General features: G+C 37.8%; 1 protein-coding gene across 13 annotated transcripts; it reads right to left on the bottom strand.

Annotated features, from left to right (window-relative positions):
- Positions 1 to 5801: 5801 nt before the first annotated feature.
- Positions 5802 to 17158, bottom strand: prxl2b (peroxiredoxin like 2B). 13 transcript variants are annotated; one of them, XM_040116473.1, is made up of 10 exons: positions 16945 to 17158; positions 16208 to 16314; positions 14453 to 14598; positions 13985 to 14036; positions 13477 to 13540; positions 13299 to 13374; positions 11880 to 11998; positions 10955 to 11045; positions 10765 to 10865; positions 9740 to 10396 (listed from the first exon to the last, which is right to left on the bottom strand). In XM_040116473.1, exons 2-10 carry the CDS (start codon positions 16261 to 16263, stop codon positions 10172 to 10174), a joined length of 930 nt encoding a protein of 309 aa, XP_039972407.1. In that variant the 5' UTR covers positions 16264 to 16314; positions 16945 to 17158; the 3' UTR covers positions 9740 to 10171. The 13 variants fall into 13 exon arrangements, 11 of the variants coding, with proteins under 11 accessions (XP_039972414.1, XP_039972407.1, XP_039972406.1 ...); XM_040116472.1 differs by having other exon boundaries at positions 16208 to 16311; XM_040116470.1 differs by lacking the exon at positions 16208 to 16314 and adding an exon at positions 15202 to 15421 and having other exon boundaries at positions 10157 to 10396; positions 14453 to 14657; positions 16945 to 17150.
- Positions 17159 to 17191: the final 33 nt, after the last annotated feature.

Below are 17191 nucleotides of genomic sequence, written 5' to 3'. Positions count from 1 at the left end.
TTTAAACTCACAGAGACATTCTGCTTAAGACTTATTCCAGTGTATTTGGGGCAGAGTAATGAGACAGATACTTGGATACACTGTACTGTAGATGTTTATAAAATGGATGACGTCCAGGACTATGCCGTAGTTTTGAAACTTGAAGTATATTGTATACTATAAAAAAGAAACTTGCTTGAGTATCTTCTCAAGTGTGAAGTATTGTCTCTGGATGAGTAGGTCACTTGTTCTTAATTTTCTGTGTCCCACAACAGATGACGAGTGGGTACATGAACGAAAAGGCTACATAGAAATCATAAGACCTTGTGAAGACCTTGTGGCTGACTTTAAATGCTTTACCACCCGTTCTTGAATTAATCCTTTTAAAAAAAAATCTTTCATTCAGATCTTTGTGATTTATCCATTAACATCTGACACTGAGTTGCCTCTGAGTCTTTCCTCTCATGTATTGTTTTCAAGATATTGTGCCACTTTAGAAGGAACAATAGTGAACCAATTAAACTCCGACTGATGCGGGATGAAATGAATGAAAGCTTGGGGCTTTGCTGAAGTAAAGCTACAATAGAATTAGTCACACTCAGAGTTTGGTTATTCACTGTTACACGAAACAAATTACTTAAGACTTTAAGACTGTTAAATCTTTGCAGCTTTAACCTTCAATTAACATTCTGAGAGCACTGCGGCTCTCAACATTTTTACACTTACAGACTGGATGAATATTTAAAATTTACAAAGCTATTTACCTCTTTTTGCTGTTTTACATTTCTCTATCACATTCTGCAACTGATCGTTGCCCGGTACTCACTGCAGGAATCTACGTATATGTCATGACGGTTTGCTGTAAGAAACCATACTGCAAGTGAGAAAAACCCAGCGCTTGTTGGAGGCAGAGTGAAAAACCCACGTATATCACTTTATAGCATTATCTGTTACTGCCATGTCAGAGTTTAATCAGTTTAGATGCAGGTATGGGTATGCTGTAGGTTGTGTTGTGTGTTTGCAGAATGTTCCCCCTTTTTTTTCCCGGCTTCCTCACATTCCACCTCTTACATGATTTTTAGAGACTCTGTTCATTCTGGGCTGATCCATAGCTATCCAAACTCCTAACGTGCAATGTGTTATACGAGACATACCTGCAATTACTCTAATTACTCTAATTACTGCTATCTATTTGTATGCTATGTGCACGTTTACATTTAACCCAAAAAGATGGATGGATTTGCAGAAGAACTGGTCTTTCCTTTCAATCTCCTGAGAGGTGACTTGAACGCAGTGATTTCAAGACTTTTAGCCTCTTGGGCATAGCCAATTAAATGCTAAAGGGGAAGAGAGACGAAAACCCCCTTAGATAGTCTACGCTCACACATGGACAGGCTGCAGATGAAGTGGTTTTGCCTTCTGATCTAGCATTGATCAGTGCCATCTAAGATGAAAGGATGAAGTGCAGAGTGCATTAGCGTGCTGACCACGATAGCCGTACCACGAGCCCGCAGGCAGACACACTGAAGAATGGAGCTTGTCATTAAAGAGAAGGCCAGGACCAGGACTGTTATTTTCTACCTTTATTAACACGTAATGACAGGAGAATCAAAGCTGGAGGTACTGGCTGCAGGAAGCCACTGTTTTTGTGCTGAATAGAGCTTTCAAACGCAGCAGAAAAAACACAAACAACACACAGCCGATTTGAATGTTTGCTTGTCGTTGGTCACATTCAGGATGCCTTGGTAAACTGAACATGACTGTTAGGTCTCAACAGAGGCTGCTGAATTGAATGTGCATATTGAAGCTTTATATTCTCATATAAATAGTCTGTCTCTCAATCTTCACATATTGGCAAATACTGTTGTGTTTAGCAGGGGGAGAAGACACAGTGAAAGACTGTGAATGTCAGTGGTGATAGTGTGCTGTGCTGCCATCTTAAAGCAAAAGATCAACATTTTGGGAAATATGCTTCTTCACCTTCAAGCGGGGAGTTGGATGAGAAAATTGATACCCCTCTCATATTTATCCATTTAATATGAAGCTACAGCCAACATATGGTTAGCTTAGCTTAGCATAAATCCTGAAAACAGGGGAAAAAAGGGTAGTCTGGTTCTGTGTCCAACAGTAACAAAATCTGGCTACAAACATCTCTAAAGCTCATTAGTTAAAACAAATGACCTTGTTTGTTTAATCTCTACAAAAACCAAAGTGTAAAAATGACAATTCACCATTTCACGGGGCGTGATATGCCAGGCTGCTTCATGCGTGGGACCAGTAACTTGTCGGTTTTACACTTTAATTTTTGTACAGATTAAACAAACGAGATGTAACGTATTAATCAGTCGGCTTTAGAGGTGCTGGAAAGGCAGATTTTTCTTGCCTCTCCCTGTTTTCAGTCTCTGTGCTAAGCTAAGCTAACCAGCTGCTGGGTGTTGCCTTAAATTTAATAGACAAACATGAGAGTGATATCAATCTTTTCATCTCACTCTACACCAGAGGTATCTTTTCCAAAATGTCAAACTATTCCTTTAAACAACAAGGCACATTTATCATATCTCGCTCAAAGAAATGCTGGAGGCTACATCATAAGCTACGATGCAACACCGGGCAGCCGTTTGAAGAGCAACAGCGTAGACTCTTGTATAGTTTGTATGATTTTCCTCAAAATTAGTAGAACAGCTCAAAATTATTAACTGAGCAAAAAAGATACATGATATAAAATGTGTTACTGTAGATACTTGATGTTCTATACGCCAGTATTTACATACTAAGGATTCAAATCAGGTAAAGCAAGCGAACATTTCTTATTTACTGACATGGTGAAATTGTGTCGTTTTGAAATGATCAGTCAAGTAAAACTACATATTTTGCTATATATGAATATGTTCTCATCTACAGTGTATACCCATCAGAGGAGTTTATTTATCTACATGAATATTTATGGAATAACATTGTTGCTTTGCAAGAATTCAGATGTTAAAGATGTTTTATGATTGTTCCTGCTGCTATGTAATTATCTAGACTAACTGCTATTTTTGTGACTCAGATCTGTAATTATTGCCATTAAAGTGACTGTCTCAACTGGTATGACCTCATGTCTCTCCTTTATATGTATAATTTTAATTTATAATGTATATCTATATATAAACCTGGAAAAATAATTCATTCTCCTCCAGTGCAGAGGCAAAAGGATTAAGTGCTTTATGTTATATCTCTCCCTTTTGCTTGATTTTCATTGGTTTTGACATTTTAGCTCCCTATAAAATCTACTTAACAATTCTACCTAGCCCTAAAATCACTTTGGATTTCATGCGTCTTCTTACTGCATATGAACCAAGGCTCAAGCTAATTCAGTTTATAGTCAGTAAATGAGAATCAGGGTGGCCTCTCAGTTGTTTTGGTTCACTACAGTCCTATCTTCATGCTTAGCAATCACTATTGTAAAATATCATTACTGGTATAGCTTTCAGCTGTGAACTGTTACATTTACTGCTGCACCAGTTTCGGACAAGACCTACTGGACCTCGATGGTGGTCAAGACACTTAACAGACTTCACGGCTACTTAGCCCTAGAGAGCCAGAGCCAAGTGTCAGTGATCCACTCCTTGGTCTTTTGCTACCAGAATCAGTATAGCTTTATCGCACATGACTTCATCATGCACCTGTGTATGATGATCAAATTGTCCATACACTTTGGCTACTTCAGCACCTGCAACTTTTAAAGGTGAGTTTCACAAACATACAGAGATTTATGTACCTGCATCTTTATAATGTCTACAGATAATCAGGTGATTCTTTCATGAGGCAACGGGTTCACTTTGACTGCTTTCAGGCAGCTCGCTTTGTTTCTTTATCTACATTTATACAGTTGTATGGAAAAGTTTGGACACCCCTGGAAATATTTTGCGGATTTCTACAGTAAAAAAGTAAATACAACCCCTGCAGCAAAGATACATTATAAAATTAGGCTCTCTTTAAATGCAACTGCACTTAGTTTTTATTTCAAGACCTGAAAAAACAGGAAAAAAAAACAGTAATTGTGGCATGTAAAAACGTTGGGCACAGCTTGCAAATGGTTTATGTGGCCAACTAAGAATTTTCAGCCACTCTTCCTGCAGATTACTTCAAGTTGAGAGATATTTTTAGGCTTTCTTGCGCACAGAACATGTTATAAGATCTGCCCACAGATTTTTGCTCAAGCCAAGGGACTGTGAGGGCCGCTCCAAAAGCTTCAGCTTGTGTTTCTTGAAGTCGTTCATGGTGGATTTTGAGGTCTGCTTTGGATCATGGTCCTGTTGTAGAAGCCAGACTCTTTTCAGTTTCACTTCCTTGTCTGACTGCAGGACATCTGCATCCAGTTCCCTTTTTCCTGTGGCACTGGCTGCCACAGAACCCCCAAGCAGAACATTTCCATCCCTCATGTTTTTACAGTTGGCAGAAGAGGGAGGGTGTGGGGGGTCACTCTGGGACTCCAGAGTGACAAAGAAGAGTTGTTTTAAAAGTGCTATTGATCAAATCATAACAGCCACTGAGCTCCCATGTCAACAGATCTGTCTCCATGTCAACTGAACAAACTCCATCCACTGATGAAGAACATCTGATATGGTTGGAAGCTGCAGAATAGGCTCGCAAGTCAGTTGGGATTGTTTTATCAAAATACTATTTCTAAGGTCAAGAATAAACTTTCAGGCTCAAGTCATTTTCAGTTTTAACCCTCAGTTTTAACCCTCTAAATAAATGGATGCAGAGTTGACACTGGGTGGATGAAAAGTGCAGATGAAATGTTGGAAGAGGAGTGGAGGGAGAGAATAATAAGGGTGTGATCCTGTGATGGAGCTTTTAATTATTAACGTAGTAAACAAACAATTTATCTTGCAATTAGGCAGGATAACTTTCTCCTGTCAAAAAGTTAGACCCGTCTTCACCTTTATTAAAACTCTGCTCACGTCTGCACGAAACTGCTCACTATCCATGAGGAGACCAAGTGAGGTGATTCATCAAGTGGAAACTCATGCCCGTCTCAGCCACATCCTCTGGTCCGACCCCGAGTGAAAACTCTTTTGGGAAGACGTACAAAAAGAAATGAGCACATGATTCAATGTTCTTTAGCATTCCCTATGATTTTGTACTTGGGGAAAATGCAGAGAGAAATGGTGGACAAAAGAGATGAGTATCTGTTAATATTAAGAGTGACCAAAATTAATTACAAAGTGGTCGCAAGACACACACAACAGTCAAAATGGACAGAAGCGATCAACATATGGAAAAAAATAACATGAGATGGACGAAACGGCAAAATTATGTAAATCAATCCGTAATTGTGCTCTACTACTACCTGGGGTAAACTAAGCTTGCGTTGTTGCTGGTTTTATTTTGTTTAAAAAAAAAAAAAAAAAAAAACTTTTGTATTTACAGGGAACACCTTTTACAAACTGGAAAAGAAAAATATATATTCTGTACCATCTTTATATGTATAGCGTATTCATAATGTTATTTTGTAATTATGCAATGAATAAAAAAAACGTGTCTAAGAGTATTTATTAAAAAAAAAGAAAAAAAAAAAGACTGAAGCCAAGTATTACAATTAGATACATAAAAATTTTATTTTGTAAACTGAGTTATATATGCAAATTCATAAATTACCAATTTCAAAAAACATTCATTGCGATAAGTATTTGTGTGGTAAGTTTAGTTTAAAATTAAAGAGATTTATTACAATTAAAAGGTCATGATTATAAAAAAGAATGTTAGTGCAGCTTTCACTGTAGATAAAGTACAATCATACAATATTTATAAAGAAATAAAGAAATTACAAGTAATTAGGAATATGGATAATATTTTTATGTTCACTTCAACAATTTAATGACATTCCACTTCTCCATTTCAGTTTTCCAAAGTGTTGGTGTTGTTCAGGAACCATTAGGTGTCGTCATCGTGTACAAACATCATCATTGCACTGCAAGAGAAGGTACAGAGGTTAAATAGCAAATAATGAGCTAGAATGATGTATTTACAGGGTGTTTGATGCACAATAGGCATTTCAGGTGTAAATCCAATTACTGGCAGAAAAGCTAATCTGCCACAAATCTAGTTTACTGGAACATACTGATTTAAAAAATAAATAAATTAAAAAAAAGATTTAACAACACCTTAGTTACGGATTAGTGTGGAAAAGTTTGACAGAGCTTCACTTTCACTACATACTTTAATTTTGTTTTATTTTGCATTTGTTTTTTTTTCCCCATTCAGATAATTAAAAATGACAATGGGAAATACTGTTGATATTTCCATTTCATCACAACAACACTGGAATTCAGAATTCAGGGATAAAATGATTTTCTCTTTCATGAATAAGAATTCCCTTGCAGCATAGTAAATCACATGTCGACAGCATCATGGCGTTATAATCAGCAAAACAATATTAAAGTATAAAAACGGCATCGTTTGGAAGAAATCAACAGCAGATCAACAGGCTAACAGAGAAATTACTACAGGACGCAGCACAGAATATAGGAAACCACCAGGAAAACTCGCACGTCTCGTAGTAATATAGAGAAGGATACGCCTACTGTGGATGACAAGGACCGGAGAGAGGGGTGTAATGTGACAAATAAAATACAACAACAATAATAGTAATACACCACCCTCAGCACCCCTGCTTCTACTGGCTCTGGCTGAGCGATGCCTCGGAGTCGAAACTCGCACATCACATCAACAGCTGTCAGTGAAACTTTAAGGGGCACACTGAGAGTCAGTCTAAATTTTTACACTTTAAAAGTTAGTTTTGGGAGGCGGAGGGGTGCATCATGGGCGGGCAATTCCTCCCTGTTGAGGGTCCCAAATTAGTGTGTGTTTTATTTTATGATTTTCCAGTTATTACTTTTTACACACATGCAGCAGTTTAGTCTGTGGGACCCCAAACAATGAGGAAGTAAAGCCAATGTCAGCAAAACATGAGCGTTAAAGCCAAGGGAGCCTTTGAACAGTGTTTGATTTAAAGACTATTTTCATTTCCCAGTCTTCTTGTGCTTTTGTACACTAATTCAGCAACTGATAACAGGGCCAAAGGTAAACCAGTCTCCATCTTCTGTTGATAAAATCCATTTTACAAACTGCCTGTGGCCTGTTAATGACCATGAGTAATTGTTTGCTACTGGAACCTGCTGGAATGCAACCATGAAAATATTTAAAGCCGAGCAGAGCAGCTAATCACTGACTTAAATGCTTCTATTCAAATTCAACAAATCCTGCAGCTTTTCAGCTGATTCTGGGCCACAGCTTTCAAAACCAGGTCAATAGCTTTTAACAGAAATCACTATTTCTTATTTCTTTAGACAGACATAAAAGGGCTATTTCACTTCATTTTAACACAGCCTGAAAAGATATATGGATCACGTTCATTCACACAATTAATTTCATCACATGTATTTTCCAGTTAGTGTTTAAAATAAATGAGATCACAGCTCTCCGCCGCATTAGTTGATCATATCAGATGCCTTGATAGTTATTGTAGTGCAGAAACGATTAGTTGATAAATCGATTAGTCGATAAACAAAAAAGGAATCAACCATTTTGCTACTCAGTTAAGTAATTTAAATTTTCAGAAAAAAAAAAAAAATTTGTTGACATCCTATTGGGCTCTGGGAAATTTTGACAATTCTTACCATTTTCTTACATTTAAAAGACCAAACCTAATTGATCAATCGAGAAAATAATCATTGACATGAAAAGTTGCTTTAATTTATTGCTCATGCTGATAAATTACAATGCATATAACTTACTGCGTATTATATACATGTGATGAAGTAACTGTTGTACAGGTTTTACTATAAAATGCAAAAATCAACTGTTGTAAAACCAGGCAAAAGATATATTCATATTGCCCATCACTGAATCACAGCTATGTTTTCTATGGACCACATGTCTGAAAGCAAATGAGAGATAATTTATTGAAATTTTACTTTTTCTTTGAATAGTTTATTTTACTGAGCCACTACTCAAAAGAAAAATAACTAAATGAGCTCGAGTTATCATAGACAAATTTTCTACTGTTAAAATGAACATGTAAAGAATGCAGTGGATTTTTTTTTTGGGGGGGGGCATTTTGTCTTCGCACAGTAGAAAGGCATAAATGTGAATGAGAAAAAAGAAAAAAAACTGATGACATGCTGCAAAGGATCCAGATTCAAACCAGGGATACAGGATATGTCCGCTTGGAGAGTATTAAGCAGTATTATGCTGCTTATTTAACCACTTATCTGCGAGTTACTTCCAGATTTAAAAAAAAAAAAAAAAAAAAAAGTATTCGGTGAGCACTTCAATTTCTATGAAAAAGGTCCATCTGTAGGACACCTTGGGTTTCCGGAGAGAATGTTACAAATCATATCTTGTTGGGTCTCAGATCAGAATCACTGTACTGAAATTGAGACATGTGTCATTCCGCGGGGGGTTCACAGATGAGAGAGCTTCTGAAGAAGTAAATACTGTATCACATATTTGAGCAGGAAATGCTTAAACAAGACACCCTTACTTCTGAATGCAAAACTGGTCAATCACTCAAAAACCCTGGTTTTACCCAGATCAGTCTGTGACTCAGGGTCTTTTCAGGGCCTCTTCCACACAAGCATGTCAGCTGGTTTGTGACTCGTGCTCGTTTCTGCCACATTGTGATACTCAAAACGAGGTCGATTCTGTTCCTGGACTGCAGAGAAAATCTCAGATACCAAAAATTGTGATTTAAATATGACTGGTGTGCGCTATGTGTAACGACTTTCAATTTTTACAATAATTAAAGTAATCGTGCCATGTTAAAACTTAATTTCTCGATGATATACTTGACATTTAATCCTTTAAAGTACTGTATGAGTTACAGTACAGGGTGATCTTTGTGATGAGGATAAATATTTCATAAATCTCGGGTAAGACTGCCAACGCTGGTTTTTCCATTTTATACTATAATGGAAGATGTATAATAACGCCTCTGTGTTTGGAAAGCATAGCAAGTACCATTCGGTTCAGCGTGAGATCCCTCAGTTTAAAAAAAAAAAAAAAAAAAAAGGGGGTTCATGGCCTATAACACATACTGACAGACCATGAAGATGGAGTAATAAGCGTGAAACTGTTTGAAGACGCTACTTTGATGCATGTGTCACCATTGACGTAGAAGAGCTTGCAGAAAAAAAAAAAAAAAAAACAACGTGCTGAATAGATCAGTCCTTTGTGCGTCAATAAACACAATTATAACATTTGCTTTTATTCTTTTTAACCCTTCAATATACCACTTAAAGTGGCTGAGTTTACTCATGATTCAGTTAAAAAAAATAAAAATTGTTGAAGTTGAAGAGGGGAAAATAATATTTCCCAAAACCATCTTTTGTCTGACTATTTTTTATTAAGATTTGAGTTCACAATAATGGAGCAAATTCCAATTTCAAACTAAATTGTAATTGGGGGGGGAAAAAAAAAAAACAAAAAAAAAAACATGGATTTACATTAACCTTAAATTTGGTTACAGCATTATCAGATAGACACCTACTGTCTGATAATGCTATAACCATATTTAAAAAGGAAAGCGTTCCATTGTTCTTTACTCCAATGCAATGTGTCAGGACAATGGAGGACGGCTTTAAGGCAGAAGTTGTGAAAGCTGGAAAGAAATATACTAACATCTAAAACAGCCCCCTGTAATTATTGAAGAAAAAAATGGTCTATCAGAGAGAAAGAAAAAAAAAAAAAAAAAAAAAAGTAACTCCTTCCCACAACCAGCACAGATGTACAGTCCAGTAAAGTGGCCTTAGAATTGACTGATGGCTGATTTGTATTTAGACTGCTTCTCTCCTATAGATCTCTTTGAGCTAACTTAACAGTTTCTTCTTCTAAACCATCAACTTGTCTTTTAGACCCTACTGTAACCAGGCTGTTCAAGGATGCTTTACCTTTAATTAACACTTACATATTAGATCTGATCATTTTATTAACAGGCTACGTATCGCAGGCTTTCAAGGTTGCACTAATTAAACCGCTACATAAAAAGCCTACTCTGTATCCAGATATTTTAGCCTACCAAAGACCTATAGCTAACTTTCCTTTTATTTCTAAAATTCTTGAAAAAGCTGTTGCAAACCGATTGTTTTGATTATTTGCATAGGAATGGTATTTTTCAATATTTTCAGTCAGGATTTATAGTAAATCATAGCACAGAAACAGCACTGGTGATAGTTACCAACGATCTTCTCATAGCCTCAATGGACTTGTCTATACTTGTCCTACTAGATCTCAGTGCAGCATTTGACAACATCGAACACAAGATTTTATTGCAGAGACTGGAACATGTCACTTGGATTAAAAGAACAGCACTAGGCTGATTTAAGTCATTTATTGGATATATTCCAGTTTGTTCATGGTAACAATTACTCTTCCATGCACACACACACACACACACACACACACACACAAAAAAAAAAAAAAAAAAAAAAGTTAGTCGTGGAGTTGCACAGGGTTCTGTGCTAAGACCAATACCTTTCACCAGTGTGCCTCCTTTAGGCAATATTTTAGGAAGTATCACTTAAATTCCCTTTGTTACAAAGATGACAGCTATATTTATATATGAAGCCAGATGAAACTGACCAGATAGTCAAACTTTAGCTGTCTCTTAAAAAGACAAAGGCCTGGAAGACCTGTAATGTTTTACTTCTAAAGAGACAAAACTGAAGTTACTGTACTTGTCCTTAAACGCCTCAGAAAAACATTTTCTAATTATATAGTTACTTTGGATGTAATTACCTTGGCCTCCAGCTCTACTGTAAAGAACCTTGGGGTAATTTTTGACCAGGATATGTCCTTTGCATCACACAAAAAAAGCTTCAAGGACAGCCTTCTTCCACCTGCACAATACTGTGAAAATTAGAAAAAAAATCGTGTCTAAAAAAAAAAAAAAAAAAAAACAAACACAAAACTACTCCATGTATGTTACCTCTAGACTGGACTACTGTAATTCCTTTAATCAGGATGTCCCAGTAACTCTGAAAAGCCTCCAGTTGATCAAAAATTTTGCAGTGCGAGTACTGACAGGAAAAACAAAGATGATATTTGTACTGCGTTAGCTTGGCTGCATTGGCTCCCTGGAATATCCAGAGTAGAATTTAAAATTTCTCTCCTTTCATACAAAACCCATAATGACCAAGCTCCATCATATCATAATCTCATAGTACCCTATTATCCCAATAGAACATTTCGTTCTCAAAATGCAATCTTACTCGTTACTAGAGTTTGCAAGAGTAGAATGGGAGGCAGCCTTCAGTTATCAGGCTCCTCTACTGTGGAACAATTTTCCAGTTTGGGTAAGGGAGGCAGACACCCTCTCCACGTTTAAGGGTAGGCTTAAAACTTTAAGTTAGGGCTGGCTCGGGTGAGCCCTGACACTTCCCTTAGTTATGCAGCTGTAGGCTGAGGCTGCTGGGGAAACTCCCATGAAACACTATAAGTATCTCTGATTCCAGGGCTGCTGGATCTGTACCTGCCACTACAGTGCTTGAATACAACAGCATATACATACTGTTCCTGGTCTCTCTCCCCCATTACTCCCCTATCAACCCAACTGGTCAGATCAGACAGCCGCCCACCCCGAGTCTGGTTCAGTTGGAGGTTTCTTCTGGTTAAAAGAGTTTCTCTTCTCCATTGTTGCAAACTGATTGCTCATGGTGGGAACTGTTGGGTTTTTATATTGTAAGGTCTTGACCTTACTCTGTAAATTGCCTTGAGATTATGTATGCTATGATTTGGCACTATAAATAAAACTGAACTTAACCAAAAAAAAAAAAAAACAATGGGGATATGAGAAGTGGAGAATGGCAATAATGTGTACCATCACAAGACATCATTATTATGGGATGTCTTACCACTGGCCTCTCTCCTGCTGTTACTTTGGCTGAGATACCCAAAGCCTTGGAAATATCCTCCAGAGGTACGTGGTCTCCAGGTGAATCCTGGATGAAGTGCAGTAGGACCTTTTCTCCACCTTTAGAGAGCAAAACGTATGCAGAAAGTATCAAAGAAAAGCAAGCAGCTTGTTGACTTCAACCCATACAAGTAAAGATTGTTATGAATTTGCTTTGGTGAACTCATGACTCAGTCTGAGGAGAAAAAAAAAAAAAAAAAAACAAACACACACACACACACACACACACACACACACACACACACACACACACACACACACACACACACACACACACCACAATAAAAGCAGTAATAGAAAGCACAAGTTTTTATTCAGTGTTTATCACTGATTACACATCCAGGTGCTACAAGAAAAATAAGTGGCAAAACTAAAAAATATCCAATGCAGGTCGTCTTTACTTCAAAGCTTCTATTTAATAGTGGAGAAGTAAAGAACTAAACTGCTTCCTGAAACATTCAGATTTAAGTTTAAATCTCCTTCAAGTGGGTAGGTGCTCATAAAAAAGGAGTAATGCTGGGTGAGAACTCTCCCTAGTAAGACCTTTTAGTGGAGCCAAGATTTTTAAATTGATGAGTCAGACAGGACAGGACGACATGTAATCTACTTCTTCCTGCTGATTCCTTTCCAGTAGATCATGCTGCCATACCATGCCATACAAGCGAATCCCAGCACACTGTTGGTGATTGACCTGAATAACTGGACTGTGGCTCCTTCTTTCTCACTGTATTCAGACCACATCTATCCATTGCTACCACACTTAAAAACTAAATGAAAAAGTTGTAGTCCATCTTCTGTTTGACTGCCTCACCACCATTTTAATATGGTGGTAATATTCATTATCCTCTTCCTAAAATCCTTGATCAGTCTATTTTAAATTGATTTTGGTTATGCTAATTCACCAGGTTAGAAGATACTTTCCTACATGCAGATTAATTACCCCTATCCTGTGACCCCATCCAGTAGTATCATTTGTAAACTTTAAGAGTTGGTTTAAATAACCTTCACTGCTTTTGTATACAAGAAATAAAGTAACAATGAAAAGGCAGCAGCCTTGGGAAGCATCAATCTAAAGGGCAAGTGGTTTGAGAGGTCATTATGAACCTCTAACCACACTACGTTGTTGTGATGCACCATTGACCCCTAGAGGAGAGACTTTCAAACTGCAATTTTTAATAATTTCTTTGCTTTCATTCAAATGAATGAGCAAACTTCACCCTTATCAGTGATATGCTACGAGGTCATTTACATGATGAAATCTCAAAGCTCATTAGGTTCTTTTAAACCATCATTGTCTTGTGAAAGTGAATGACGAAAGCAGATGCTTTTAATATCCCCTCGTGGTGTATATTAATTGTACCTTTGGCCACAATGAGCATGCCTCCACTCTGCAGCAGATCGCCTGAGAAGTTTCCCTGGATTCCTTCAGCATTGGCCTGAGAACAGCAGAAACAACATGCAGACAGAGGCAGTCAGTCAAATTTTACCCTGGCTCCCGTGAACACAGGGCACACAGTATGAAGCATGAGGATCTCTACCTTTGCAGCTACATCTCGTACTTTCTTCCCCAGAGCAGCAGGAACCACGCTTAAGGCTGTGTACCTGAGTGGGAAAAAAAGTTTAAAGATCATCACAAAGCAGCTAATCAGAGTCAAAGTTCATCTGCCACTTTAGAATTAAGTCTATTAGTGCTGCAATTAACAACTTATGTTCATTATCAACTTTCTTGGACTATAAAATATAAGATAGTCCAAAACCCAAAGATACTCAGTTTCCCATCACATAAGACAAAGAAAAGCATCTAAATCTAACATCAGAAAACAAATTGCTTTTTTTGCTTGAAAAGTTACTAAAAACAAAGCAACTCATTTGCTGATTTATTTTCTGTTGATCGACTAATCTATGAATCCAATAATTGTTGCAGCTCTAAAGAATATAACTAAAATGGTTAAACCTTATCACATCATGGGCAAAGCAACCTGTGATTCATATAAATTAAAGAGCTTCTCTACTACATGTGGGGCAACATCGATTTACTCTACCTACCTTTTGAAGCCCAAATCCTTGTAGGTTTTCTTTGGTTCATCCACATAAATGGCTAAAAGACGACGACAGATGATTAGTCACAATCCTACACAAGAGTGATGGGCTCAGTCACCATGTCAGAATCCTGGCAGCTGTTACATAACTTTGGTTGTGCAAGGTTGACAAAGTTATAACACTGGTTGTTACAGCAGAGTGGAAGCTGTGTATAAAAAGTAAAAACACAACCTAACACAGATTTGCTTGTTTTAAAGCTTCCAGAAAAAGGAAGAAAACTAAATAAATGGATTTTGATCTTTTCATTTCTGAATAGTAGTATGCAAATAGTTTTAGTCAACGTAATTTGCCAATGCAGCCCTGTGTGTCAGGATGTGTTTGCCATAATTTTAAAAAGGTCCACATATTTTTCATTTATTAAGATTGGAACACAAGACAAAAATCATTTGCATGAGAAGTGTAAGTATTGCTTACATCCTTTAAAAAACCCTCTCTCCTTGAACTCCTGCAGCCCCACTTCCTCTGGTCCGACGCCCACCAGCGCTACACCGCTGGCTCTCAGGTCTGGCTCCAGTTTGCTGACCTCTGATGCCATCCACCGACACACCTGACAGCCAAACCTGCGCAGGAAGAACAAGACAACGGGCTGGTCCTGCCACAGAGACTGAAGCACCACACTCTGAAACGCAGAGGGGAGGAAAAAACACAAAACTAGGGGCTGCAACTAGGGATCATTTTTTATTATCGATTGATCTGTTGATTATTTCTCAATCATTCGGGCAATAAAATGTCAGAAAATTGTGAAAAATGTCAATTCCTTCTTACAGGGCCAAAGATGGTTTCAAATGTCTTGGTTTGTCTGATAAACATTTCAAAACCCAAAGATAATGTGTTTACTACATTAAGAGACTACGGAAGGAAAAAAAAAAAAAAAGCACAAAAAAAACCCCCCACAATGCACAAACCACGTGACAGAAAGGTAACATATGGGAAATGGGTGTAGGTGGCTTGTACTAATTTGATCTGTTATCTGTATAAGTGCGTTCAAACTGTGTATTCCCATCAGATCATCATTATGTGACACCGGCGGCGTCGTTTCACAACCATTATATATCAATGCTGAGAGCTAATTGCAGGTTTAACACAGTGGGGTCGCCGCAGGGAACACAGGCCTCTGAGGGGAGCGAGTCGACCCTACAGCTCGGCCTTACAGTACCTCTTACCTCCCCGGTGTCGGCGCTCTTCAGCAGGTTCTTTCCAACCTGAGCGAGGTCGACGTTCGCCATTTTCTACGACTATGGCCACACGGAGAGGAAACCGGCCGGACAGCGCTCAATCTCACGAGTAAATATGTCTGGATCAGCCTCACGCCCGCGCGACAGTTGCAAAACAACTGTTATATCCTCATACGCCCGAAGAACACCGCCGCCGTCCAATCAGGTTCTGCAGGTGCCGGAAAATGAGCCAATCACAGCGCACGGTTTACAGAGCGGGGCGAGGCTTAGCAGGGGCAACTTTAAACACGTGGATCTGATCACTACAATCAAACCATGTTTCATTTTTATTTTTATTTAAACAGTAGTTAATTCTTTAAGTGCACAGTTTTCTTGCGCCCAACACTATGCGTGAAACATAGGCTTACCATTTTTTACATGAACTCAAACGTGGTGACTGAGTATCTGAAAGAAGTCTTTTTTTTTTTTTTACAATGCAGGTTGCATAAGGGGTGGTATAGGTGAGCTCAAAGTTAATGGGATTTATGGCATGGCCTTTGTTTGTACTCTTCTTTCGTTTAGATTTGTTCATAGCTGTTTGATATGTCCCAGCAGTCTGTCTTCTATTAACCCCTTAGAAAGCCATTTTTGTCTGCTTTAAGATAACCCTGTTTGGAACCCAGTACTGGAAAATAACCAAGTACATTTACTAAACCACTGTACTCACTTGTAATTTTATTTTGATATTTTCAGTTTCTGCCACTTTAAACTTATACTCCACTTCATTTCAGAGGGAACTATTGTATTTAATACTCTTTATCTCAGAGCTATAGATAGATACTTTGAAGATCGAGATTTTAGCCTACAAAAACATTTGTTTCCATATCTGTACATTGCCCAAAACAGATTTTTTTTTTTTTTTTTTTTTAATTTCATGAAAAAAATAAAATGGCACTCAGTAGAGCGCATACCTCCACCGAGGGAAAAAAAGTGATAAAAAATTCCTGGATCCGACCTTTTAACCAGATCTGGGCCAAAATTTTTTGCGTTGTTGTCTGGCCCATGCCCCATCCCTCCACCAAGTTCAGAGCAAATTGGTTCAGTCGCTTTTGCATAGTCCTGCTGACAAATAAACAAACCAAACAAAAGAAAGAACAGGTGGAAACAGGAATTCCTTGGAGGCACTATTTAAAAAAATAAATAACACACATAATCCTTCCTCTTGGTTCAGTGACAATGAATTCATTACATCATGCCTTAGAGAGCTCTCCTGTATCCAGCTGGGCAACCTGCAGGCCAGATTATCTTACTAAAAGTCAATTAGACACGTTGAGCCAGCTATCAGAGGTGGCCGTAAAATCACTTTGGTATTTCTATGGGGACTAGTCCATTCTAATAAAGGTTAAGAAATTGAATAAAGTATCTGAGTTTAATGTAATTAGGCTATTGGAAAACTATTGTCAACTTAATATACATATGTTAAATATTTATATTCACAACATACCTGTGAAAAAAATACCTGACTATAGATATATATTTAATGTATTGTTAAATATATTTTAATGCAATGACACTAATGCTATGATTTTGATTGGCACTGGAAAAGAGACAATGCAGCACTGTAGGCAGTATTAAATGTAAAAATGCTGGTACCTATTTACAAAAGTGAAAACAAAGGGAAACCACAGACCAAGAAACAGCAAGAAAAAACAACTTGAAATTGAAGAAAAGAGGGAGAAAAACAGCTCAGACCTGCAGCCTCACAGCAGTCGCCTACTCCAATGACCATGTGACTTCCCAGGCTCACCCAACTGAAACCTGCCATCTGCTCTGGTTACCATCAGGTGAGCCAGACCGTTACAAACCTTTCAAAGTATATAGAAAAACAAACAAAACATTAACGTAAGATTCCTCTGTCATTGCTGACAATCGCAGTTTCTCCATGGGCGTGCAGGGACACTTGATGGAGCTGAGCCATCGTTAAAGAAATTTGTTTCAC

The sequence above is a fragment of the Xiphias gladius genome, chromosome 21 (assembly GCF_016859285.1).
Source record: "Xiphias gladius isolate SHS-SW01 ecotype Sanya breed wild chromosome 21, ASM1685928v1, whole genome shotgun sequence".
Classification (NCBI taxonomy): Eukaryota; Metazoa; Chordata; class Actinopteri; order Istiophoriformes; family Xiphiidae; genus Xiphias; species Xiphias gladius.
Note: the sequence above shows the minus strand (reverse complement) of the source record. Positions and strands in the feature narration are given on the sequence as shown.

Bases quoted from the DNA above. Each gene is read 5' to 3' on its own strand.
- prxl2b (XM_040116470.1), bottom strand. From the start codon at position 15,264: ATGGCGAACGTCGACCTCGCTCAGGTTGGAAAGAACCTGCTGAAGAGC. The intron at 14,658-15,201 runs GTAAGAGGTACT...TCTGCGTTTCAG, and splicing joins AGAGCGCCGACACCGGGGAG to AGTGTGGTGCTTCAGTCTCT. The intron at 13,541-13,984 runs GTAGGTAGAGTA...TTTCCCACTCAG, and splicing joins AAGGATTTGGGCTTCAAAAG to GTACACAGCCTTAAGCGTGG.